Source organism: Pelophylax lessonae (assembly GCF_965119305.1).
Source record: "Pelophylax lessonae genome assembly, chromosome: 4".
In the NCBI taxonomy this organism is placed as follows: domain Eukaryota; kingdom Metazoa; phylum Chordata; class Amphibia; order Anura; family Ranidae; genus Pelophylax; species Pelophylax lessonae.
In genome coordinates this window covers 146,016,635-146,043,758 of record NC_138771.1, presented here as the reverse complement: position 1 = coordinate 146,043,758, position 27,124 = coordinate 146,016,635, and the positions used below count along the sequence as shown (strand labels likewise).

The 27,124-nt window shown below is 44.8% G+C and overlaps 1 protein-coding gene across 8 annotated transcripts in view; it reads right to left on the bottom strand.

Moving 5' to 3' along the window:
- SBF1 (SET binding factor 1) overlaps positions 1 to 27,124 on the bottom strand; it is a 235,127-nt gene that overhangs the window by 61,900 nt on the left and 146,103 nt on the right. For 5 of the 8 annotated variants that reach the window (XM_082255289.1, XM_082255291.1, XM_082255294.1 and 2 more), the window contains exons 3-9: positions 23,412 to 23,543; positions 19,311 to 19,433; positions 14,307 to 14,417; positions 14,118 to 14,141; positions 3,685 to 3,790; positions 2,997 to 3,129; positions 972 to 1,080 (exon numbers count right to left, since the gene is read on the bottom strand). In XM_082255289.1, the coding sequence (XP_082111415.1) occupies positions 972 to 1,080; positions 2,997 to 3,129; positions 3,685 to 3,790; positions 14,118 to 14,141; positions 14,307 to 14,417; positions 19,311 to 19,433; positions 23,412 to 23,543 (738 nt within the window). The remainder of the gene's footprint in view (positions 1 to 971; positions 1,081 to 2,996; positions 3,130 to 3,684; positions 3,791 to 14,117; positions 14,142 to 14,306; positions 14,418 to 19,310; positions 19,434 to 23,411; positions 23,544 to 27,124) is intronic. The other 3 variants (XM_082255290.1, XM_082255296.1, XM_082255295.1) reach the window with 1 other exon arrangement.

The window sequence follows — 27,124 nt, the reverse complement described above, 5'->3', positions numbered from 1 at the left end:
CAGTTACATAGTTAATCAGGTTGAAAAAAGAAACAGGTCCACCTGGCTCAACCAATAAAAAACAAAAAAACTGTAAAGAAAACCCAACCACACATTCCCATATACACAATCTTATACTCGCAGTTGATCGAGAGGAAGGAGAAAAAACCCCAGCAAAGCATGATCCAATTTGCTACAGCAGGGGAAAAAAATTCCTTCCTGATCCCCCGAGAGGCAATCGGATATTCTCTTGATCAACTTTACCTATAAAGATTAGTACCCATTTATATTATGTACACCTAGGAAAGAATCCAGGCCTTTTTTAAAGCAATCTAGTGAGCTAGCCAGAACCACCTCTGGAGGGAATCTATTCCACATTGTTAGGAGGGAGGGAGCATTTTTAAGATTAGCTAGGTTTATTCCAGTATTCTACTTTAAACACCATCCCCAACACACACACTTTTTACATTTTAGGCCCTGTTCACACCTGAGCGATTTTCTGCTTGAAGCTTGTAGCTGTAAAATGCTCAACAAGCCAAATCCCATTAATTTCAATAGCCCCTGTTCACATATGAGTGTTCTGTCGCCTGAAGCAAAACGCCTGTCGCTCGAAAAAGCCCCATAGACTTCAATAGAAATGCTTGACTTGAAAATTTTAGGAGTGTTTTCTGCTCAAACAGCAGCTCTCCACCCCTAATCTCCTACACCTCTCCTCCCCCTAATTCTTTCTATTGGCTAAACAAAAATGCTTGAAATACACTGCTAAAAACACAAAAACGCTCAAAAAAACCCACCAGTAAATTGCTATGCACAGGTGTGAATGCAGCCTACACTTTAATACTTGGAAAGCACAGCTTTCCACTTTACATTTTTATATATAAAATATATATTTATAAAGCAATCAAAGATCAGCACTAAAAGTGAATAATATGGCAAACTTTCTAAAAAGGCCTCTAAACTGTACAGTAATTCACAGATCTCCTAGTTCTTACCAGGTCTTGCGTCTCTGATCGGAAGAGAGCATTCACTCCAATGATGAATGGTGTCGGGGTGCTGAGGACTTCAAGAAGCTGGGCAGGTAGAATGGGTACATATGTGAAACTGCAAAACAGACAAAACACATGAAGAAAACATAGAATATTACTCTCACTACACTAAAAAACAGAATAAACATACCAATATCACGGCAAAAATGTGTTTTGTTTATGTTTTTTTTGAAGTATGTGTTTTATGAAGTCAATCTTTATAATAAGGCCTCACGCACATAGGCGCTTTGGCTCAAATAGCCTAAAAAGTTAGATTCTTGTTAAGACAAGGTACTGCAGCATCCACAGAGGGGGCACACCATAAAAGTTGAACACGACAATGCATGCTTATCCCCAAGCATAAATTCCCTTTGCAAGGCAAAATTCTCCCCAAACACAAAACTCCCCCTCTACCAATACAACTCCCATCCACCCCCCCAGCACAAATCCTTACCCCCACCACCCCCCCTCCTAGCACAAATGAGCATTAATCTTCTTCCACTCCAAATATCCCCTCCTAGCAAAAATCCTCTCTCCTAAATTTCCCCTGCTAGCACAAATCCCCCCAATCATATCTACTAGCACAAATCCTTCCACCAAATCCCCCTTCATAACACAAATCCACCTCCCAAATCCCCTTTCCTAGCACAATATTCCCCCCCCCCCCCCGCCCCCCAAATGTTGCCTCCTAAATTAAATTGTACGCCACTGCTGCCTCCAAATTTCCTCTTCCCAGTACAAATCCTCTTCTCCCTCCCCACCTAGCACAAAAATTCTCAACCTCAGCAAAAATGTTTGTGACTCCAAAGCTGCTGTTGCTAGTCCTGCCAGCTTGTAGGTAGAAACTCTTCACCCAGCGCCCCCCACTTCACAGGATACCACAACGTCCAAGGCAGCCACCCCTTGCCCTGGCCTTGCTCGTGTACCGTGCGCAATCCCGCACATTTCCCCACGTGCCTGAGATGTTTTCAGGTTGCCCCAGTAAATAAAAGAAAGAAGGAAGATTGCAGTGGGGCAAGTACATGACAGGAACCAACTAGTCTTTCCTGCCTATCAGAGATCTCCACAAGCCCCTGTGCTCTCTAGTGGGGAACAAAGGAAAAGACAGGCAGAAAAAAATAAATAACAGGAATGAGCTCCCCGGGACATTCCATTTCCACCCCAATATTTGATTACAAAAAAATCATGATCCAAACTTCACCCATCATGGCAGGTAACGTCTGGCCAGACCTTCAGGGACTTGACTCTTCAACTCCTTGGGTTCACTGCCCTGGACATGTATAGCACCCTTCCAGAAGCGCCTTGGTCAGTACTGCTGAGCAGGGTTCTGTATACACAGGGTCTAGCGCCAAAAAGTCATGTTACAGACAATCCCCACGCGTTTGCCATCTTCATCGAAGTGGGGCCTGGGTACATTTAGCTGCCATAGCAATGGATCTGGGATACCAAACTCTTGATCCCTATGAGAACCAATGAGAATCTGGCATTGCTTGTGCAGAGTGCTGCACATTAGTGACCATCACCTTCTGACGCTGGCAAAAAAAAAACGGATGTTCTCCTTGGGAGGTGGGGTTATATAGGGAAGGATTTTCTGTCTTTGTTTGCCAGTGTCCATTCACCTGTAGGTGGCTATTAACCCAGGTAGTCACATTTATTAAGCTTGCTCTGTGTCCCGTGATGTATGAAAAAGAAAAAGGGCATAATCCAGCACCTAGGAGGCACAGGTTAAAATATGTGGCTGCATGCTGTTTATTCAGGCTGAACGCTGTATCCATTCAGGAAAAATTCCCAGAAGACAAAATGTGTGGGGCATACATCCCTGAATGCAAGTACCACCTGGAACAGGGTTTAGCTTTAGATTTCAGCCTGGTATTGATTTGCTAGCAGGAATTTTTTATTCTAAACTGGCAAAGGAACCCATGTGCACGAGCACTAGAATAAACATATAGATACAAACACATTGATTAAAAAGATAATGATAAAACACTGTACCTGTATCTAAGTGGGAACATTATAGCAAGAAGGGCTCTGCAGCCTTCTGTCAAGCGTTGGTAACTCCGGGAAAGAAATAAGATCTTATGCTCAGTGAGAGCCGCACAAAAGAGGCACAATACATTGGTGATGCCTAGGAAAAGAGAGGAATTATAACCAAGAGAAGACAGGCAGACACTGCAATTATTTTCTACAGGAGAGGTTGGATGGTCTTTTATAGGTAGACAAATGACACTTATGTGGGAGCAAGTATGTGGGTGTAATAAAAGGTATGCCCATCACATAATGGCAAAAGATAACCATTTACACTAGATCTCATGTAAATGCATAAATGCAATGCATAGCTGCATAGTATGCAGGCGTGGGGGGGGATTTCTGTGACTCTATGTGATCACTTACAGCCCACAAGTTTCTGATGTCACAGCAAGTTTTCCAGAAGTATTTAAGCATGCTCCTGCCAGTACATAAGATGTCCATTCTCCTAATTCACATTATTTACAGCGTCTCAACGAATGACTACCTCAGGAAGACATGCAGAAAAATTAGTACACAATATGCTATCTAACTGTAAATGTAACACATTTGCAATACGCTGTTTGGCTATACTGATTTTATGTATATTGAGTGATTAAGTGTAAAAGACGTACAATCACAAACAGATATTTACAGACTAGATATAGATGCATACCAAGCTGTCGAAATAACAGAGCCACGCTGCAGTTACTGATTGGAAGAGAGTCACATATTGGGGTTTGGATCACTTGACGATCTCCGGCTCCCAGTGATATCGTTCTCTGCAAAAAGCACCAACAGAAACATTCAGATATTGCAAAAACAGAAGTGATATCTATACACCTACAAGATAAAAGGCAGAAAGACACTAGATTATGCTAAATACTACAATGCACAGATTGGAAGAGGGAGTAATGGAAGGTTGTATACAGCAATAAGGCTCAGAAGAAAGTGAGGAGTAAGGACAGGGAGTGTCAGGGTGGACAGCAGAAAACCAATTTACTATTAAAAGATCAGCAATAGAGCAGCCATGTAGCTCAAGAGGAATATGCGCATGTCAATTTTAATGAAATGCAATTTTAAAATTTAAACAGTGTAAATAAGATTTTGTGTTATTCTACTGACATCACTGACAACTACACTGCCCAGGGGTAAAACTACCTTTACAAAACATAAAAATATTTGTCTTTTATTAACAAAGCTCTATAAAATGAATATATCATGCTGGTATTTGAACATCCAAGCTTGCATGAAGTATATTCTAACTTTGTGCAGACTAAGCTGTCTTCCAATTACAGATGTGTAGGACAGATGGAAAACATTAGGGTGCGGCTTATACAGCAGAGCATAAACAAGGGAATTTATCAAACCGGGCGCATAGTGAGGCAGGGCAAAATTGCAGCAACGTACTATTAATGGTGAGATCGAATTCAAGTGAGCAGCTTAATTTGTAGAGAGCAAAAGCAGGTCTGCTCAGTTTAAACCTGGCCATTCACTATACAATCCCATTGCATTACACAATTTCTGAGCTTTACCAAAGCTATATAATAAAAAGGACAAACCTAAACAACCCTTTGCATATTTGTATCTTATCCGGCAAGCCCTTATACTGCATAGTTATTGGTAGATTGTGCAATCAGATTGTATAGTGCAGTGGTCTCCAAACTGAGGCCAGGGGCTGGGTGTGGCCCTTTGCTTGCCTTTATCCAGCCTTTGGGGCACTATTCCTCCCACTGATACAACGATACAAGGCACTATTCCTCTCACTGACACCAATGATGAGTCATAATTCCTGTCACTAATACCAACAATAGGACTCTGTTCCTTTCACTAATATCAATGATGGGACACTTTTCCTCCCACCAATATCAATGATGGGGCACTCTTCCTCCCACCAATACCAATGATGGGGCACTCTTCCTTCTACCAATACCAATGATGGGCCACTCTTCCTCCCACCAATACCAATGATGGGGCACTCTTCCTCCCACCAATACCAATGATGGGGCACTCTTCCTCCCACCAATACCAATGATGGGGCACTCTTCCTCCCACTAATACCAATGATGGGGCACTCTTCCTCCCACTAATACCAATGATGGGGCACTCTTCCTCCCACTAATACCATTGATGGGGCACTCTTCCTCCCACTAATACCAATGATGGGGCACTCTTCCTCCCACTAATACCAATGATGGGGCACTCTTCCTCCCACTAATACCAATGATGGGGCACTCTTCCTCCCACTAATACCAATGATGGGGCACTCTTCCTCCCACTAATACCAATGATGGGGCACTCTTCCTCCCACTAATACCAATGAAGGGGCACTCTTCCTCCCACTAATACCAATGATGGGGCACTCTTCCTCCCACTAATACCAATGATGGGGCACTCTTCCTCCCACTAATACCAATGATGGGGCACTCTTCCTCCCACTAATACCAATGATGGGGCACTCTTCCTCCCACTAATACCAATGATGGGGCACTCTTCCTCCCACTAATAACAATGATGGGGCACTCTTCCTCCCACTAATACCAATGATGGGGCACTCATCCTCCCACTAATACCAATGATGGGGCACTCTTCCTTCCCATGATAACAATAGGGCACTCTTCCTTCCCATGATACCAATAGGGCAATACCCCCACCCCCCCTCCACCCCCATATTATACCAATGAATGCTCCCACTGGTCACAGTCCTGCACCCTTGAAGTCTGAAGGACAGTAAACTGGCTCTTTGTTTAGTTTAAAGATCCCTGGTATAGTGTATGGCCACTTTCAGGCCTGCCCCTAACCACACCTACAATGTGCACCTGTCTTCCAAGTGCAATTAACATTTTTTTTTCTAGAATAGCAAACAATTTTGAAATAGCTGCAGCCAAAATAAAAAGTTCCCCCTTAAAACATGATGTTAGCTTAACAATGCAGTTGCCGGATTTACTTTATAAATAATCCACCTAGATGCTGATGCATACTTTAATTTCTTTATACATAAAATAGAAACATATTTTCTCATCTAGACCCATTAAATAGTTTGAAAGATAGAAGAAAAGTTATTTAATCGTATCATTTACTGGAATGTTTGGATCAGAGAGATACTCCAGTAGTGAGATCCCAGTGCGTGAAATTGTAGATCTGAACCAATTAGGAAAGGTACACTCTCCCCATAAGTCATTTTTTATAACACTATGGAGAATGCAACAGATGCGGTAAAAACATCTGTTTTAGCAAGAGGAGCAAGACTTCAAGACCCGTATAAAATCAGGAACTTTGGCAGGAAGATCTCGATGGTGGAGACCCCAAAAAATTTACTGTAAAATAAGCAAGTAGGTGACTAAGCTAAACAGACTTTGCCATTAACTGACATGTATCTGTAGAAAGCCCTTTAAAATGAGTATACGATGTAGATACTAAAAATTTAATTCTAGTCAAAAATGCTAATCTTCCCTATATTTCTGTGATTACTGAGATCAACTCTTGTATTATCTGCTTTATGAATGGCTGATTTATAAACTATCTAATTAAGCCATTCAGTAGCCCACCTTTCTCTGTCTGTCCCTGTTCTACCCAGCCAGCCAAATCCACCCCACTTGGTCCTGCCTTCCATCTCCCCTTCTTGTGAAGCATGCACATCACATGCTTTCTCATGAATGAGGGCAGTAGAATGTACATGTCCGCTGGCCACCCTGTGTTTGTCAATGCAGCGGGATCACAGTCACATGACAGGGAGCAATAATATATATATTTAAAAAAAATAAAAAATTACAATGTTACCTTTTGGGTCATATCAAGGTGGTTAGAGATTGGCCCAATCAAGACATTTGTAGCACTAGAGTAATCGGTTGAATCCTAACTCAGAAAACCCTATCTGCATGGAGTTTTCATGCTCTCCTTGTACTTGCATGGGATTACTCCCACACTCCAAAAAAATATGCTGGTATATTAATTTGCCCCAAAATGTGTATGTATACATGTTAGGTAGGGACCTTACAATGACCGCCTTGAGGGCAGGGACTGATGTAAATGTACAATATATGTAAAGCGTTACGTAAACTGTCTGCACTAAATAAATACCTATAAGAATAATGATAATGCTAAGAAAAATATTTTTAGGAGCTGAAAGCTGAGGTCTGAAGGCGGTAACAGAGACAGCACTGGAGGAGGCAAGTGCTGAACTCCCTGAAGAAAAAGTACACACCAGGGAGTGTATGGCCAAGAGCCGTTAAAAGAAGACCGCCAAGGCTGACAACTGGCCCTTGATAGTACTTAAGGTCATTTTCTGCTCAACACTCCCGTTGGCGGAAGGTCAAGATCCAAGCCACCGAAAAAGAGCAAGGATGAACCCCAAAAGACTCACACCACACAATGTACGTCTTCCACATACAATGGTAGATCTTCCTAGAAGTATATTTCATAGCTTTTAACAGCGTTGGGAGTCACAGACTCAGACAAATCCCTATCCTTCAGCACCGGGTGTTCAACAGCCAAGCCATCAAAGTCAGCGACTGTAAAGCAGATCGGCATACCAAGCCCGGTGGGGCCAGTCCGGGGCCACTAATATGACCAAAATCCCTTCCGCCTCAATCCTGTGTAGAAGTCTAGGGAGAAGCTTGCGAGGAGGGAAGGCATAAATCAGACGATACTGACCCCACAGGGCCACCAGAGCATCTGTGGCGTCCGCCAGAGGATCCTGTGACTGAGTCACAAACCTCTGCACCTTTCTGTTGAGCCGAGACGCCAACAGATCTACCTCAGGGATGCCCCACCGGAGACACAACTGATGAAACACCTGCGGATGAAGGGACCACTCCCCTTGGTCCAACGCCTGCCGGCTAAAGTAATCCACTTGTCCGTTTTCCAGCTCAGCCGGATTTGATTGTCCGGAGACTGCGGATTCTTGTCCCATTTGCCCAGAATCTCCCTTTGCAGGAACCTCGTATGGAACTGTGCAAATGGAACCACCTCAAAAGGTAGATACCATCAGGCCCAGCACACGCATGCAAGTCCCGAGAGATGACCATCTGTTGGACAGCAGGTGTCGAATTGCAGCCTGCAGTTTCTGGAGTTTGTCCAGAGGAAGGAGCACTCTGGCTAAGGTCGAATCCAGAGTCAGACCCAGATAGTCCAGCTTTGTGGATGGAACCAGAGCAGACCTTCTGAAAATTCAGAATCACGCCAAACTCCCGCAGAGTTCGTATGCTGATCTCAAGGTTTTCCACTACAGCAGTAGGAGACTCTGCTCGCAGAAGGTCATCCAAGTAGCCCAGTACCGCGATCACCCGTTGGCGTAACAATGCTAGCACCAGGGCTAACACTTTTGTAAAGACCTGAGGAGCAGAGGCGAGACCAAAGGGTAACGCCACAAACTGATAATGCTCCTCTCCCACGGAAAAGCAGAGGAAGCACTGGTGACCGGCACATATTGGAATGTGAAGGTAAGCCTCCTTGATGTCGATAGAGGCAAGAAAATCCCCGTGATGCAGGGATGCCACCACCATGCGAATGACTCCTTTCTGAACTTCTGCACCCGTACAAAGCAGTTCAGCGCCTTGAAATCCAAAATTGGACGCACCTTGCCATCCTCCCTGGGAACTGTAGACAGGTTTGAGTAAAACCCCTGAAAATGTTCTGATGTCGGAACTGGGACAATCACCCCTTGAAGTAACAGGTCTTGCACCTCCCCAAAAAGACCCTGTAAGCGGTCCGGGGGCAGGCGCAAGTTGGAAGGAAAGAACATTTCCGGAGGGTAAGAACGAAACTCGATCCTGTAGCCGGACCATATGACTTCCTTAACCCACTTGTCTTGTGCTAGGGAAGTCTGCGGGACCGGAAACCAGTGACAACGCCCCCCCACCCCCTCATACGGGTGAGGGCGCACCTTCACGCTGAAGGAGCCTTATCCGTAGGTCTGGAGAAGCGTGCTATCAACTTGCCAGACAAAGTTCGCTTGGATTCTCCAGAGGGGCCCTGAAAAGCTTTGATCACTTGTCAGTCTCCCCTGAAGGACGAAAAAACTTCTTATGAGCCGAGAAGGATGGCCCACGTCTACGACGAGGGTCCTTTCCCTTACTAGCCTGCAAGAGAAAGGTACTCTTTGCCCCTGTGAGACTCTTAATGTCATCCAGGGTAGCTCCGAAAAGGCGATCTCCTAGAAAAGGAAGATCAGTCAAGGCCTTTTTAGAAGTCTGGTCCACAGGCCAGCATTTGAGCCAAAAAATACACCGAAGGACCACTGCTGAAACAGAGAGCCTGTGACTAGAGAAACGGCATGCAAAAAGGCATCACAGATAAACTGCAGCCCTCGGACCAACTGGTCTGCCAGCTCAGCCAATTAATGGGGAGCTGCTCCCCTTCCAGGTCACGGCGGCGCAAAAGCTTAGCCCACTTTGTCAGAATTTGCGACACCAGTGCAATGGTAAATAACGGCCTCAGTGTCGAACCAGCCACCGTGTACATATTGCGGGCCACAGCCTCCCCCTTCCTGTCAGCTGGGTCCTTGAAGGCCGGGACTCTTCAACCAGAATAATGGTTACCTTGTTCAATCTGGAGACTGGAGGGTCCACCACCGGTGGAATAGTCCACTTTTTAAGAAGGGGCTCCTCATAGGGGTAGCGCATAGCAAATCGCTTAGGGACCACAAGGGGACGTTTTGGTCATTCCTACTCTGTAGCGACAATTCTGTCAAAATAGGAGGGGAAAGGAAACACCTTTGCCGCTCTGGATGGCTTGTGAATGCCAAAAGGGAACCGAAGCCTCCGTCCTTCATTTTTAAAGTCCCCCGCACAGATAGAATCAGTGCATCCACCAGGGCCTTTTTGTGCACGGCTACAGGAGTGGAGGAATCATCCTCGCTATCTGAGAACTCAGGACGTGTGGTTGCAGACCCACGCCAGCGGCGGCCTAAACAGATTAATGATCTGAGGAGACAGATTCAGAATCTGAGGAGATGAGGCAGGGGAAGGCCGGGGTGCTTTTTGCTAGCCACCTCCACCCGGGACACAAAGGATTCCAGGACAGTAGTCAGTGCATCAATGGATGGTTGGGACCTGGAGGCCCCGCAGCCCCTGAGAAGGGATCAAGTGGGGAAATGTGCTCCAAGGACTCCATGAGTCAATAGGGGGGCCCCACAAAAAAGGTGTAAAAACACTGCTAAGGGACACCCCCACCGCTCTGGCAGCACCACCCGGTCGCTAGTAACAGAGCACCTAATCGATCCTCAGCAGAAAGAGAGAGGACCCCACCAGACTCACCACCCAGACAGAAACAGGCACCTGCAGCCACCAGGATAATCTGCACCCCGCATGCGGCGATCAGGAAGTGGCTCCCAATGCCGAAATCGCCGCCCACAGGGGTCCACTGTCATGGCCAGCACTATTTTCAATGGCAAACCATTGCAAAAAGGCTGCTGGACTACACAAACCTGGCCACCGTGCATTGAGCACACAGGCTACAAGAAAATGGCAGCCACGCGTGGCACCACGAGACTCCCAGGGACTCAGCAGGGATCCCTAGGCCTAAAAAAAGGCACAGGCAGGAAGGGAGGGGGGGGGGGGTCCTGGCAGGAGCCCCCACCAGGTACAGCCCTCTCCCCCTCACAGCCAATTGCCCGGTTGCCGGCGGCGCACCCCATCGCCAGCACAGCACCCTGCCCCCACTCCAGGTGGACCAGGCCACCCCACAGCCCCAGCATCAGTGAAGGAGGGGGTGGATGGGAGGGCAGATGGCCCACAGGAACCACCAGACCGATGAGGGGGTGCCTAACAGTAAGGAGGGGAACCCAGGGGTCCGACCGTTCCATGAAGGGGCCCAGGTCCACCCCAAGACCCTCCAGGGGGAGAAGGGGGACAGTTACTTACCATACCACCAACCAGAGGGGCATCGTTTCAGACAGAACCTCCTCGCCATCGAAATGGGGGGCTGTTGGCCAGTAGGAATGATGCGACTCAGGCCGAGACTTGGTCGTATGAGACCTCGTGAGGCGTTTAACTCGCAGGCCAGCCCCTGTCCGGTGGGGCTATTTAGTTTCCGACCTAGCGCGGAGCTGAGGTCTGCGCACGCTCGCTGGCCAGACTGGGGTGACCACTGGATCTAGATTGTCCAGCCCGTCTCCCAGTCCGGCAGTTAATTATAGATCTCACAGGAAAAAAACTGCCAGGACCAGAGATCCAAGAGAGAACTAGGTCCTTACTCCTGACTAGGCAGAAAAAAAAAACAACTGAGTACCTATACCAGAGAGAGGGAGTATACCCCTCCCCGGGACTGCCCATAGCCCTAGCCAGACTTTCTTTCTACCTAGTGTCCTACTCCTCTAGGGGGCAGTAGAACCCAATGGTTAAGAAGATCAGGAGCTGTGTCCATCAATGAATGAAAGAGAAATATAATTTTTTTGAGATTTACACATCTCTGAAGGAGAGAACCGTTCTGTTTTTCACAGTTAGGGCCCTTTCACACGGGCGCTCCGTATGTCCACAAATCATCCTATTTTTTTGCGGATGATTTGCGGACATAATGTAAGTCTATGGCATTGCGGATGTCAGCGGAATACCATCCGCTGACATCCGATTTTCTTCCTGTCAGTTGTTCTGTTTTTTGGAACGGAACAGAACCCTATTTTTGTTCCGTTCAAAAAACGGAAAGGAAGGAAAATCGGATGTCAGCGGTGTCATCCAGTGAAATCCGCAATCCCCATAGACTTACATTATGTCTGCATATCATCCGCAAACGGATGGGATGATATGCGGGCATACGGAGCGGATGACAGAAATGTCATCCGCTCCGTGGAAAAAAAAAAAAAAAAAAAGGACCGCAGCGGAGCTCTTACACGGAGCGGCCGTGTGAAAGAGCCCTTAGGCAACACATGTCTTGTCCTTCCCACAGCATGTGACTCAACAGTGAGAAGAGGAGAAATAGATGATGGAGGAGCCCCTTTCTCTTGTCACCCTGCTCTCCTATCAACACGTCCAATGTCAGCACAGGAGTATTAGAGGACAACGTAATGGCTTTATGTGCTGCTCCTACCTCTCCCAGTCTGAGCTACTGAGCAGCAACTGCAAGAGGCCAATGCCAGGTCCAGTTCTGGTTCTTACACGGCTTCTGTTTAAAGTGGAAGTAAACCCATCAATTTAACAATTTCAAAAAACATTTTAATTCCCAGCATGCTGAGAATGCTAACTGGTACATTGGTTGTGCTCTCAACCAAACTGTCAAACCATCCAATGGCTGGTGTCATAACTAAACACATGTTTAGCATCATGGCAGTTGAAAATTAAACAGAGGCCAAGATGGCAGCTTCCTGGCTGAAAACGATAGGAAGGTTTACTTCCACTTTAAGGCTCCTTGCACATAGAAAGTCTAACACCTGTGCATGCAATCAAAGTGTTTTTGTGTGCCCTAGAGGCACAGGTACAGCATCCAGTCCGCTGCCTGCAGTCTGACGAAGACTTTGGCAAGATGAAATACACTGGACAAGGATGAATGCTGTACTGAGTGGTACCCGCGTTTAGGGCATTCTCCATTCAGGGATGTAATCCTTCAAAGGAGACCCCTGTTTTAGTGAGAACACTCTAATATGGAAGTTTTGTTCACTCCCTCCACCCCCTCCATTTCTTGTTGCATCTCCAAGACAAGAAACAAAGCAAAATCTGTCTAACAGAAGATAATAACCTGATAGGGGTTTAAACCATTCTTAAAAAACTCCAGGAAAAAAAAAATATATATTTTCCCATGCAGTGGGGCTGTGCCCACATGGGCTAACTTTACCTTTTTTCTAGGGGATTGTGGAGCAGAGATATACATACCTAATCCGTCGATCCTCCGAGCGCAAGTCCGGTCCCCGCATCTCCTGCTCCCCCACAAGCCAGTGGTCTTGTGAATAAACTGTTCCTGATGTCATCACACCAACAGACGGGCTCTGGATGGGAGGATGGCAGGAACAGTCCACCACTGGACGCGGGGAGTGCAGTTTTCTGGGAGAACGAAGGGTCGGGTAGGTATTAATTTTCTTTGCGCCTCTGGACAAAATTAGCAATTAACCCATGCAGTTAGGGCACAGCCCCACTGCATGGGAGATTAAAAAATTTTCATGGCATTCTTTAAACTAAAAACACTTCATAAGCAGAAGTAATTTTTGAACTGGAGAGTAGGACTTAAAAATGTGAACAATTTTAGCAGTGTTAGCACCTACCCATGCATTTGTTGTTAAAGCAGTCATGGCTGTTCTTTGAGAGTTACCTCCCATTATTTAACGAAAAAATAGCACAACATGATTTGATCTAATGTATTCCCTTTGTATTTGGAGGAACTTCATCACTGAGGAGACATTCATACCTGTATCTCCAAGATGCTTTAGGGTTTAAAGATCTACCCTGAAATTTAAATTGTTCAGCAGATGTACATCATCAGAAGGGTTAGAACTTTAGTCAGGTTTTTTTACTGCTTTCTGTAATCCATGAAGAATTTTCCCCTGCCTTTTTATCCCTGTGACACCAAGACACTAAATGTAAGGTGGAGATGGAGGGTAGGTGTCAACAAGAAAGGAAGGTACAGTTGCTGTCCCCATTGGAGTAATTTTATATCACTTCCTGTCCCTCTGCCCCATTACCAGGACATGAAGTGAGAAAAAAGCAATAAAAACCTGATAGAGGTTCTAACCCTAGCACTATAATTACAGGGGGAAAACAGTTTTAGCTGTATTTGATTGTTTGGCTAAACCCCTTATAGTTTATAGCCCAACGGTACTTAACAATCAATCTGATTACAGTGGGTATTCCTGCAGCCAGTATAAGGAAACCAAAAAGCAGACTAAGGTTGCAGGTAGATGTTTGCTCTTATTGGAAGGGGATTACGAAATAGGATTTTTACAGGTAATGACAAACTTTTTCTAATATAATGAATAACTGTCAAAATTGTATATATTTTGTTTCGGCTCTTATGTTTATTAAAAGTTTAAAGCAAAGTCTGTGGTTCCATTTTTGTTAGTGGCTCTCATGCCTTCCCAAATCTTAGTGCTTGGGGATAGGATGCTTCCCCCATATCAAAGGATGTGATGGAAGAGGAGAAGCAGGCAGTGTGCAGTGTGGCAGGAATTATAATGGAAGTGCATACCATACCATCCTGCTCCAGGTCAGACTGGGAAAAAAAAAACATATCAACACAAAGTCAGAAAGCAACAGACACAATCTTGAAGCAGTTAATAACTACGAAGTCCTAAGAGGCAGACGTGAATGCTATGAGAAGCCCTTTGTGACAGACCCCCGGAATAATGAGTAAAGGATTCAGGAGGGAAACACTAACCTGGGAACCTCCAGCGACAGGGACCATGCAGGTTAGCAAATTTCCAACAACATTCTCCAGAGACACGCTCAATCCGTCTGTATGAATGGTATAAATCAGGCCCAGGGAATCCTGTAAAGTGAAATGCGCTGCATCAGTACATCTTTCTGTTAAATACACAAGCCATTACAATGGGACTAAAATGAAAAAACGTAAAGTGGAAAAAATAAAAGAAAATGAAAAAGATGAACAACACTACATCCTCCCCACCATACTACAGTGCACACATAGCCAGTGTAGCAGCCTGGGGATTTGAAATCCCTTCTCTTTTTTCCCTACTGCTTTCAGGATAGATCAGAGCAATTCTGATTGGTTAAAAAATGCTCAAAATCCTCCTGAAAGCCCTACAGAAAGAAGGGAAAAAATAGTGGAGAATTCAAATCCCCAGATCACTACACTGGCTGCATGGGAATTGACAGCTCATCACTCATGGAGGTAGTGCAGCAGGGACCAGAGGGTGGGGGGTAGAGAGGATGTATAGTGTTAGTTTGCCTTTTCATTTTTTTCTGAAAAATTAGGGACAGGCAGGCTCTTTATCGTAGTATAATAAATTCTGCAATAAAATAAACTGAAACTGTCTTTTAACAGTCTTCTCTCAACTGTACAATGAGCTGCATCTGCGTGCCGGGATAAACAGGCTCTTGTGAATGCACAGTTACATTATCCCGCACCAGCCAATCAAGACACCAAAAGACCCAGTACTTAGAAGAGGCTGCACCAGTGAGGGACATTGCAAACAGCAGACCATTGGAGTGGGGGTGGGTAATAAAAAATTGTTAGTTCTGCTTTGGAACAACAGGGGCTGGAACAAAAGGTTTCGCCTCATCCCCCAGCCAATGCACATACAAGATTATCAGATATCACACATTTTTCCTTGTTTGCCAATACACTCCACAATACTCAGTTCTAAATCAGACCTGCATGCCTGCTGTATAAGGGAAGAAAAAAAAAAGAAGCAAATTTTGTTTCACTTTGTCAATAGGTTGTCACTGAGCTTTGTCAATAGGTTGTCACTGAGCTTTGAGCAAAGCTATACATTTATGTACACCACCGCATCACTGACACCAATTAAACGCATAATGCGTAAGTTTAGCTAGTCAGAAAGTAATGTGTCAATATATTTTTTTTTTGCATTACAAACTCACAAATAAGAATCATGGATTCCACTGCGGCTTGGAATAGTCTGTTAGTACACAGGTGCCTAATGTGGAACTTTACCCATAGCAACTTTATAAAAAAAACAATTGTTCTTTAGTAAGGAACATACATTCCACATGAATAATTATGCTACCAAAATGAGTGTGTGCTGTACATTTCCTCCAGCAGTATTACTGTTTCTTCTTGCTGGAGGCTGCCAATTTTCTGAAGCCCAGAGCCCCTGAACAGCATAAAATCTTTAGGCTGTCAACAGGTCGGCCTCTACAAATTCAGAAGTGCCTAAAAATAGAGAGCAACTGAGCATGTGCAGAACAATGTGAGATAGTATATAACTGGATTTTTAACAGTACAGGCATTGATTTTTAAGGTTTTACATTGATATACCTGCAAGGGGCCAGCCTGATCTAGCAGGACTTGCTTTTCTGACTGATGTTCCACTTTATATTAACTGACAATCAGTGTAGCCGATTACAAATGTTCATATATTTGTCATACATAAAACTTTTATGATAGAAAATCTGACGCCGCAATTGTGAACCAGCTTGTTTCACTTTTTACTTTAAGGCTGGGTTGTCCCGCATCCAATTCGCATGTTAGGAGACTGCGACCGGCTCTCAATGGAGCCGGTTTACACAGCTCTGGGACGGCTGCGGAGTGGTTTGTAGAAGGGTCCTATGTGTCTTCTGGTCCATTTCAGGTCCAAATTCAGCCAAAAATTCAGACCAAATTCGAACCTGAAACAGTGAAATGGGACGCACTGGACCCCCTGCTGTGAGCCGCTCCGCACAGTGTGAACCCAGCCTGAGTCACTGGTCCAAAACCAATATGTATCAAAGACTTCTGATTCCCATTTTCCCAAGTTTCATAATTGTCCCAGGTCAGCAGAAAAGCCAGATAAGGAAGGAAGCTAGCCATGGAAGCCTCCATGTCTTTCAAGACTTAAACCAATTGAGGACCGCAATACGTATATATACACGTTGCAATCTGCAAGTTGTTTACCGGGGTTTTGGCCTCACCGGTATCCCTTTTTTCAGTCGGTGAGCAGCTCATTATCTACTGGATTACTTTACAAAGCAGGGGAGGGAGGGGACTCCACCCACGCTCGCTGGTGTCTCTTGGGCTTACCATTTCTGCCAGGTCGTCAAACGATCGGACGGTGCCGCCGGCTGGTCACAAGGACAGCGAGAGACTGGATTGTCTCTGATTGCCTCTATGGCCTTGGAGGACTGGAGCGACGTCATGACTTCACTTCCGATCCAGGGTGGAAGTAAACTATTTTTTCTTCTTTTTTTTAATCTTTTGCTTTAACCGGTTGCCGACCGCCGCACGACTATACACTGCGGCGGTCAGCCCCGGCCAGGCAGAGTGACGTATCGGTACGTCACTCGCCTGTCACTGACTTGCGAGCCTATCGCGGGCGGGCGCGCGCCCGCCGCGGCTCGTTCACAGGCAAGTCAGTGCGTGTGACCGGCGGACTCGATGTCCGCCAGTCAAACTGCGATCGCTCCTGTGAAGGGAGAAAGACAGAGCAGCTTGTGTAAACAAGCTGCCTGTCAGTTCTCCCTGTGTAAAAGTAAAGATCTGACCGTTCTACTATGTAGAACGGTTGATCTTTGCTTTTACACCAATAGGAATGTCCCTACACAGTAGAAAGCACGCCCCTAGGACACACTTAACCCCTCCCTGTCCAATAAAGTTAACCCCTTCCCTGCCAGTGTCATTTTTGCAGTAACAGTGCATATGTATAGCACTGATTACTGCAGTAATGTCACTGGTAACCCCAAAAGTGTCAAAAATGTCAGTCAAGGGTCCGATCTGTCCGCCGCAATGTCGCAGTACCGAAAAAAAAATCGCAGATCGCCGCCATTACGCGTTAAAAAAAAAAAACACCAAAAATGACAAAAATCTTTCTCTTTGTTAGTAAACGCGATAACTTTTGCGCAAACCAATCAAGATACGCTTTTTGCGATTTTTTTTACCAAACATAGGTAGCATAAAACAAATTGGCCGAAAAATGTTAAAAAATTTTGATTTTTACTTTTTTTTTTGGGGAATTTCATATAAAAAAATGTGAAAAATATTGTTATTTTTGCAAAATTTACGCTCTTTTTTTGTTTATAGCGCGTGATCAAAAAATCGCACAGGTGATCAAATACCACCAAAAGAAAGCTCTGTTTGTGGGAAAAAAAGGACGTCAAATTCGTTTAGGTACAGCGTCGCACGACCGCGCAATTGTCCGTTAAAGTCACGCAGTAAAAAAATCGCAAAAAAACCCCTGGTCCTTTAGCAGCCAAATCCTCCGGGGCTTAAGTGGTTAAAAGATATAGGAGAGATTTGGTGTATTTTGACTCCAGATTTCTTCATGAAGAGGACCTGTCATCCCTACTTCTATTACAAGGGATGTTTACATTCCTTGTAATAGGAATAAAAGTGATAACAAAAAAAGGGACAGTGTAAAAATAAAAAATAAAATAAATAAGAAAAAAAAATGTTTAAAGCGCCCCCATCTCTCCGCGTTTGTGAGCAGAAGTGAAGTCGTGCACGCATGTGAGGTATTGCCGTGAACGTTAGCGTGAGAGCAATAATTCTAGTGCTAGAACTCCTCTGTAACTCTAAACAGGTAACATTTGAAGGCATTAGAAACGTTGCCTATGGAGATTTTCTCGAGTACCGTAGTTTGTCGCCATTCCACGAGCGTACACAATTTTAAAGCGTGCCATGTTAGGTATCTGTATACTCAGCGTGACATCATCTTTTATATTATACAACAAATTGGGGAATATATTGTTTTGTGATTTTTGTTTTTCCAATTCATTAAAATGGGTTTGAAAAACCTCTGTGCAAATACCGTGTGACAAAAAATTGTAATGTTTTATTGCCTAAGGTCTCTGCTAGAAAAAAATATATATAAGGTTTGGGGATTTTAAGTAATTTTCCATGAAAAAATACCTATTTAAACTTGTAAACAAAAAGTGCCAGAAAAGGGTTGGTCTTCAAGTGGTACTGCTAAAGGATTTCAGCATGGAATATACAATATTTTCCCTATTCTTGACCATGATGTGCCTACCTTTAGCTTCTTGGCCTGTTTGGATCAACCGTATCATTTATAGCCTTGTATATTTTCACTAATGGAAAACACTAGAATTGGCCATAGATTAATTATTATTTTTTTTTTTTTTTAGCAAGCAGACTGAAAAAAAAAGAAGAACGGTTCCTCCATCCACACAATCTAGGTGAATAGAGGAATTCTCCCTGCTGAGACATTGTATTCTGACAGTAGGGACTCTTCTCTGTCAGAATACACTGATTAGCAGCTGCAGCCCATTGACTGCAGCCGTTGAGCAATAAATATTTTGCAACAAGTCTGCTTGACAGAAGTCAATAGTTAGATCAACATCTGACAAGTGGAAGTGTATACACACAGCCAGCTTTACTCCAATAGAGAAGGTAGGGAGGTGGAGTAGGTGTCTGAATGGATGTTTTTTATGCGCTAGCCCAAACCAGACCTTCCTCTTGGCATCATTTACTATATGGCACTATATGAGGCAAGACAAAACTGCTAGGATCTCAACATGCCACAAGATTCAAAACAGGCTTTTCTTCTAAAAGTAGGTATCTCGTTATATATTCACTATTTAGTAGCAGATCACCAATTTCAACACACTTCATTGCAAAGTGCACTGAAAACTAAACTTACCAATTTATGTACAGGATATTCTGTGGCCACCTATTCATAAAACATAGATGCGACTACTGACCCCAAACAGACAAAAGGAAGGTCATTTAAAGTCAGAAAGAGTTGCTCACCCTGAAGACTTCCGGATGGTCCAGACGTGATACAAGCACCAAAGTCTTAGGAGCATACAGTTGAGTTGAAGATGGTAAGGGGGAACCTTCCTCTGCTTCTCCATCCCTCGGATCAATAAGATTCTATAATTTACAGGCAAATTGTCACAGGAAAGCATGTCCAAAATATAAATATCAGAGGTGTTATTAATTTTTAAGATTTTTTTTTTTTTACCTTAAAGGTCTTGTTATAACATACACAGGCATTCTAAAGTGTGGAAAGGGCTGTTTTTGTCTGCAAAGGATGCACAGGTGTCTCGTGTATTTGCATGCAGGCAGTCCCATCCACTGCGATGCAGCAGCTTCACAGACACAGTTGCTGTTCCCAGACGGTGTGAGTTCGGGGCACACACCAACGGATGTCCAACTGGGAGCAGCAACTGTGTCTGTGCAGCCACTGCTTCCTAACAGACATATACTGTATGTGGTTAGCACTTCCGCCTAGCAACACTAGGGTCATTGGTTCAAATCCACACCACAACACTACCTGCATTGAGTGTGCATGTTCTCCAAATGCCTGCAAAGGTTTCCTTTGGGTACTCCGATTTTCTCCCACACTCCAAAGACATGCTGGTACAGTGCCTTGAGAAAGTATTCGGCCCCCTTGAACTTTGCGACCTTTTGCCACATTTCAGGCTTCAAACATAAAGATATAAAACTGTAATTTTTTGTGAAGAATCAACAACAAGTGGGACACAATCATGAAGTGGAACGAAATTTATTGGATATTTCAAACTTTAACAAATAAAAACCGGAAAAATTGGGCGTGCAAAATTATTCAGCCCCCTTAAGTTAATACTTTGTAGCGCCACCATTTGCTGTGATTACAGCTGTAAGTCGCTTGGGGTATGTCTCTATCAGGTTTGCACATCGAGAGACTGAAATGTTTGCCCATTCCTTCTTGCAAAACAGCTCAAGCTCAGTGAGGTTGGATGGAGAGCGTTTGTGAACAGCAGTTTTCAGTTCTTTCCACAGATTCTCGATTGGATTCAGGTCTGGACTTTGACTTGGCCATTCTAACACCTGGATATGTTTATTTGTGAACCATTCCATTGTAGATTTTGCTTTATGTTTTGGATCATTGTCTTGTTGGAAGACAAATCTTCATCCCAGTCTCAGGTCTTTTGCAGACTCCATCAGGTTTTCTTCCAGAATGGTCCTGTATTTGGCTCCATCCATCTTCCCATCAATTTTAACCATCTTCCCTGTCCCTGCTGAAGAAAAGCAGGCCCAAACCATGATGCTGCCACCACCATGTTTGACAGTGGGGATGGTGTGTTCAGGGTGATGAGCTGTGTTGCTTTTACGCCAAACATAGCGTTTTGCATTGTTGCCAAAAAGTTCGATTTTGGTTTCATCTGACCAGAGCACCTTCTTCCACATGTTTGGTGTGTCTCCCAGGTGGCTTGTGGAAAACTTTAACCACTTTACCCCCAGCCCTATTTCGGACACTTTTTGTTTACAAGTTAAAACCAGTATTTTTTCCTAGAAAACTACTTAGAACCCCCAAACATTATATATATTTTTTTAGCAAAGACTCTGGGGAATAAAATGTCGGTCATTGCAAAATTTTTTGTCACGGGGTATTTGCGCAGCGGTCTTTAAAACGCCATTTTTTGGGAAAAAATTTGAAAAATCACATTTCACTGCATTTAAAAAATACTAAACAGTAAAGTTAGCCCATTTTTTTTGTATATTGTGAAATATGAGGTCACGCCGAGTAAATAGATACCCAACATGTTACGGTTTAAAATTGCGCCCCCCCGTGGGATGGCGACAAACTACGGTCAATAGAAATCTCAATCTGCGACGCTTTAAATTTATTTAACGGTTACCAGTTTAGAGTTAGAGTGTAGCTCTTTTTTTTTAATTATTGCCCACGCTCTGGCGATCGCGGCGATACCTCTTATGTGTGGTTTAAACAGCGATTTCATTCGCGGCTCGACTTACGTATATGTTTTTTTTTTTGTGCGTGAGCTAACGGTGGCGGGGGCGGCTAAATTTTTTTTTATTTCCTATTTATTTTTTATTTTTTTTTAACTTTATTACAGGTTTTTTAAAAAAAAAAAAAAAAAAATCTGATCACTTTTATTGCTCTCACAAGCAATGTAAACATCCCTTGTGTCACCAATATGTAGTGACAGGTACACTTTATGGAGGGATCAAGGGTCTAAAAGACCCTAGACCCCTCCACTACACTTCCCTGTATGCAAAACCCGAAAACGGCATTTTTGCATACAGCCGTTTTCAAATCTGCCGCCTTTTGCAGCACAGTAACCAGGAAGTGACGTCATGGACGCTGCCTCCGGGTTACGTCATCGGAGACCCGATCGATGCCGTTTCCGGCATTCATCGGGACTCCATCCAGCCGGCAGACGTGCCGGCTAGGTGCTCGGGGCTCCCGGTGGGACGGGAGCCCCGAGCAAAGCCACGGAAGGCGGCGGGAGGGGGCGGACGTCCCCTCCCGCCCCCGGGTAACGATCGAGCAGCTCCCGAGCCGCATCGGTCGTTACCGACGGAAAGCCAACCGTCGGCTCTAAACAACGGTACCGGGATGATGCCTCTAGCTAGAGGCATCATCTCGGTATAACCACGCAAAGTCAGCCGAAGTAGATCTACATGGCTGGTCGTTAAGTGGTTAAACGACACTTTTTATGGATATCTTTAAGAAATGGCTTTCTTCTTGCCACTCTTCCATAAAGGCCAGATTTGTGCAGTATACGACTGATTGTTGTCCTATGGACAGAGTCTCCCACCTCAGCTGTAGATCTCTGCAGTTCATACAGAGTGATCATGATTTCTTGGCTGCATCTCTGATCAGTCTTCTCCTTGTATGAGCTGAAAGTTTAGAGGGACGGCCAGGTCTTCGTAGATTTGCAGTGGTCTGATACTCCTTCCATTTCAATATTATCGCTTGCACAGTGCTCCTTGGGATGTGTAAAGCTTGGGAAATCTTTTTGTATCCAAATCCGGCTTTAAACTTCTCCACAACAGTATCTCAGACCTGCCTGGTGTGTTCCTTGTTCTTCATCTGCGCTTTAAACGGACCTCTGAGACTATCACAGTGCAGGTGCATTTATACGGAGACTTGATTACACACAGGTGGATTCTATTTATCATCATTAGTCATTTAGGTCAACATTGGATCATTCAGAGATCCTCACTGAACTTCTGGAGAGAGTTTGCTGCACTGAAAGTAAAAGGGCTGAATAATTTTGCACGCCCAATTTTTCAGTTTTTATTTGTTAACAAAGTTTGAAATATCCAATAAATTTCGTTCCCCTTTATGATTGTGTCCCACTTGTTGTCGATTCTTCACAAAAAGTTACAGTTTTATATCTTTATGTTTGAAGCCTAAAATGTAGCAAAAGGTCGCAAAGTTGAAGGGGGCCGAATACTTTCGCAAGGCACTGTATATGGAAGGGAGTTAGGGACCTTAGATTGTAAGCTATTTGAGGGCTGGGACTGATGTGAATGTATAATATATATGTAAATTGATGGACCTGTAATAAATAAATACATTTATGGGGCTGTCTGCAGGGATGCACGGAACACTTGTGCATTCTGTGCCGGCAAAAACAGCCCCTTTGCACAGGTGTACACTTCATTTTGCCAGTGTGAACAAGGCCAAATAATTCTGTGCACAATATTCAAATTTATAGCAAGCAAAAAAGGGTACAAGCAGGAACACAGAAATAATTCTGACTTACTGTCACATCAAACAATATACGATGTCAAGGCAGTGAATCTAGCCAGGGATAAAACTTCTGAGGCAGTATCTCAGAATATTACTTAATACGGTAATCCAGTTGTTTCCTTGCACGCTAAAGCCTCTTAATTTTCTCACAATGGTTGGGTGCAGAAGCGGCTGTGTCATTTATACTTAAGCTATATTTCATAGCTAATCTCCATCAGCTGATTTTCCCTGACGAGTGCCCTTACTGTCCAATGAGGCAATCTCAGAACAGACTTGTGCAGTGCTACAGACACTGCAAGCAGAAATAACCTATTTCAGGAAGACAAGAACCATGGGTGGAAAGCAATGGCATAAAGAAGACGTACCGGTGCACACTCCTCCCAGAAAGTGAAGCAGCTACAGTAATGACGTTCTGAATTGATGTCTGTGAGAACAGCAATGAAGAATGTTGGAGGGTTCTTCTCTGCGCATAGCTGCCATCCACTGGGCTGACAAAACTAGAATAAAAAAGGTGTGTGTGACAAACAGGGATCAACAAGAGACTTCAAATGACCTACTATTAAATATCAGAATATTATATACTAAGAATAGGCTGATTCACAGTGATATATGCATGTGTTAAAGCATAAAGCGCTTGGCAAAACTGAGTATACCGTAATGTTATAAGAAAAAAATTATTTTTTACTAACTATAAAAATGGATTTTTGTAAGAACTTACCGTAAAATCCTTTTCTCTTAAGCTCATTGACAGACGTAGTCTTCTTGATTCTCAAGAGCTGGGTTATGTTGTCTCCGCAGGAGTAGGACTAGGCAGAATGACAAAACGTTCTGGCTCCACCCTAGGGGGCAGTCCCTGAGGGTATATCCTCCCTCTCTCTGCTACAGGGAATCAGTTCTGTTTAAAGCAGTACAGAGAAATTAACCCAACCCAACTCAATGATAGAGGGGCGGGTACTACGTCTGTCAATGAGCTTAAGAGAAAAGGATTTTACGGTAAGTTCTTACAAAAATCCATTTTTCTCTATCGCTCATTGACAGACGTAGTCTTCTTGATTCTCAAGAGCTGGGACATCCAGAAGCAGTGCCACAAATGAGGGGTGGGATTGACAAAATCAAATCCAATCTAGTAGGCCCAACCGGTGCCAAACTAGAAGTTTTAAAGGCTCATTATAAACAAAGAATGAGACTAAAGAAAAAATTTTCCAACGGAAAAAAACCCTCGAGGTAGACCACTGGTCTCCTCAAATTGCGGCCTGCAAAACCTTGCTGCCAAATGAGGCATCAGACGATGCCATTACATCAACTTTATAATGTTTAGAGAAGGTATGCACCGACGACCAGGTAGCCGCCTTGCACACCTGGACCACTGACGCCTGATGGCGAAAGGCCCATGACGCACTAAGTGCCCGAGTGGAGTGCGCCTTAACAGGGAACGGGGGCTCCCGACCCTTAATAGAATAAGCCTGCACTACCGTCTGTCTGATCCATCTGGAAATGGTCGCGGCAGATGCAGGCAACCCCTTTTTGGGTCCATCTGGGATCACAAAAAGTGAATCCGTCTTGCGAAACGAGTCTGTCGTTTTCAAGTATACCCTGATCGCCCGGACCACATCCAAGGAGTGCAAAGCAAATTCCCGAGGATGACTGGGCTTAGGACACAGGGAAGGTAATACAATTTCTTCATTCAGATGAAATTCTGAAACTACTTTTGGTAGGAAGGATGGATTCGGACGAAGAACCACCTTATCTCTATGAACCACCAGATATGGTGAACGACAAGATAATGCGGCCAGTTCTGACACCCTGCGTGCAGAAGTAATAGCCACCAAGAAGGCCACCTTCTGGGACAACGTGGGTAGAGGAATCTCCCTAATATCTTCAAAGGGAGGTTTCTGAAGAACCGACAACACTAAATTAAGATCCCAGGGGGGTAACGGCGCGTGCACTGGCGGAGCCAGATGTCGCACCCCCTGGATGAAATTCCGCACCAAGGAATGAGTAGCCAAAGGCTTCTGAAAGAAGATGGCTAATGCTGAGACCTGACCCTTGATAGTACTCAAGGCCAGTTTCTGCTCAACCCCTTGTTGCAGAAAAGCCAATATTCGACTAATCGAATAAGACCGAGGACGGAACCCCAAAGGTTCACACCATGCAATGTAGGACTTCCATGTGCGATGATAAATCTTTCTGGAAGTCGCTTTCCTTGCTTCAACTAGAGTAGGAATAACTGAAGCTGACAAACCTTTGTCCTTCAGCACCTGGGTCTCAATAGCCAGGCCGTTAAAGCCAGCGATCGTAAAGCAGGATGGAAGATCGGTCCCTGAGACAGTAGATCCTCTCTGAGAGGAAGTCTCCACGGGACGTCCGCCACCAGTCTGACCATGTCGGCGTACCAAGCTCGACGAGGCCAGTCCGGAGCTACCAGGATTACTGGGATTCCTTCCTCCTCTACCCTGCGAAGAAGTCTTGGCAGTAACGCGAGAGGAGGGAAGGCATATATTAGCTGGTATTGCCCCCACGGGGCGATCAGTGCGTCTGCGGTTTCTGCTAGAGGATCGCGGGAGCGAGCCACGAATCTCTGAACTTTCCTGTTGAATCGTGATGCCAACAGATCCACATCCGGGGTGCCCCACCGTAGGCACAACTGGTGGAAAACATCTGGATGGAGGGACCATTCCCCCTGATCCAGGGTCTGACGGCTGAGATAATCTGCCTGCCAATTCTCCACCCCCGGAATGAACACCGCAGAGATTGCTGGAACAAATCGTTCCGCCCAGCGAAGAATGCAAGCCACTTCTTTGGCCGCTCGGACACTCTTGGTGCCCCCCTGGTGATTGACATAAGCCACGGCCGTGGCATTGTCCGACTGGATCCGAACCGGGCTGCCCTGGAGCTGCTCGGTCCAGTGAATCAGACAAAGTCTGATCGCTCTCAGTTCCAATACATTTATCGGTAATCTGGATTCTTCCGGGGACCAAAGTCCCTGGGCAGATAATTGACCGAGAATTCCTCCCCATCCGGATAGACTGGCATCCGTGGTCACTATCGTCCAATATATTGGCAGAAATGACTTTCCCTGGCTGAGCATTGGAGACCGAAGCCACCAAACCAGAGACTCTCTGGTCTGTTTGCTCAATCGTATCTGATTGTCCAGGGATTCCGGATTCCGATTCCATCTGAGGAGAATCTCTTGCTGAAGAATTCGGGTATGGGACTGGGCAAATGGGACTGCTTCGAATGAAGCCACCATCAACCCCAGAACCCTCATGCAAGTCCGAAGGGAAGACCAGCTGTTGGACAGTAACAACTGGACTGCTGATTGAATCTTTCGAAGTTTCCCTACCGGAAGAAACACTCTTGTCCTGACTGTGTCTAGAATTAGACCCAGATATTCGAGCCTCTGGGTGGGAACCAGAAAAGACTTTTGCTGGTTCACCAGCCACCCGAATTCCTGTAAAGAAATCATAGTAATTTCTATGTTTTGTAGCAAGGTCTGAGGAGACTCTGCATTAAGCAGAAGATCGTCTAGGTAACCTAGAATCGATATACCTCTTTGGCGCAGAAGTGCCAACATTGGGGCCAACACTTTTGTGAAGACCCGCGGAGCCGTGGCGAGACCGAAAGGTAACGCCACAAACTGATAGTGGTTCTCCTCTACGGAAAAGCGTAGAAAACGCTGATGTCCTGCGAAAATGGGAATGTGAAGATAGGCGTCCTTGATGTCTATGGACGCTAGGACATCCCCTGGATGCAGGAAGGCTGCTACCGTGCGAATGGACTCCATTCTGAATCTTCTTATGTTGACGAAAGAATTGAGTGCTCTTAAGTCCAGAATTGGACGCACTTTGCCCTCTTTCCTGGGTATTGTAAACAGGTTTGAATAAAACCCTTGAAACCGTTCTGTCCAAGGAACGTGGACTACCACTCCTTATTGTAGTAGATCTGTGACTGCTCTCCGCAGATCTTCTAGACGATCCGGAGATAGTCGGATATTGGAAGGGAAGAATCGCGCCGGTGGGAGAGATCGAAACTCGATCTTGTACCCTGACTTTATGACTTCGCAAACCCATTTGTCCGG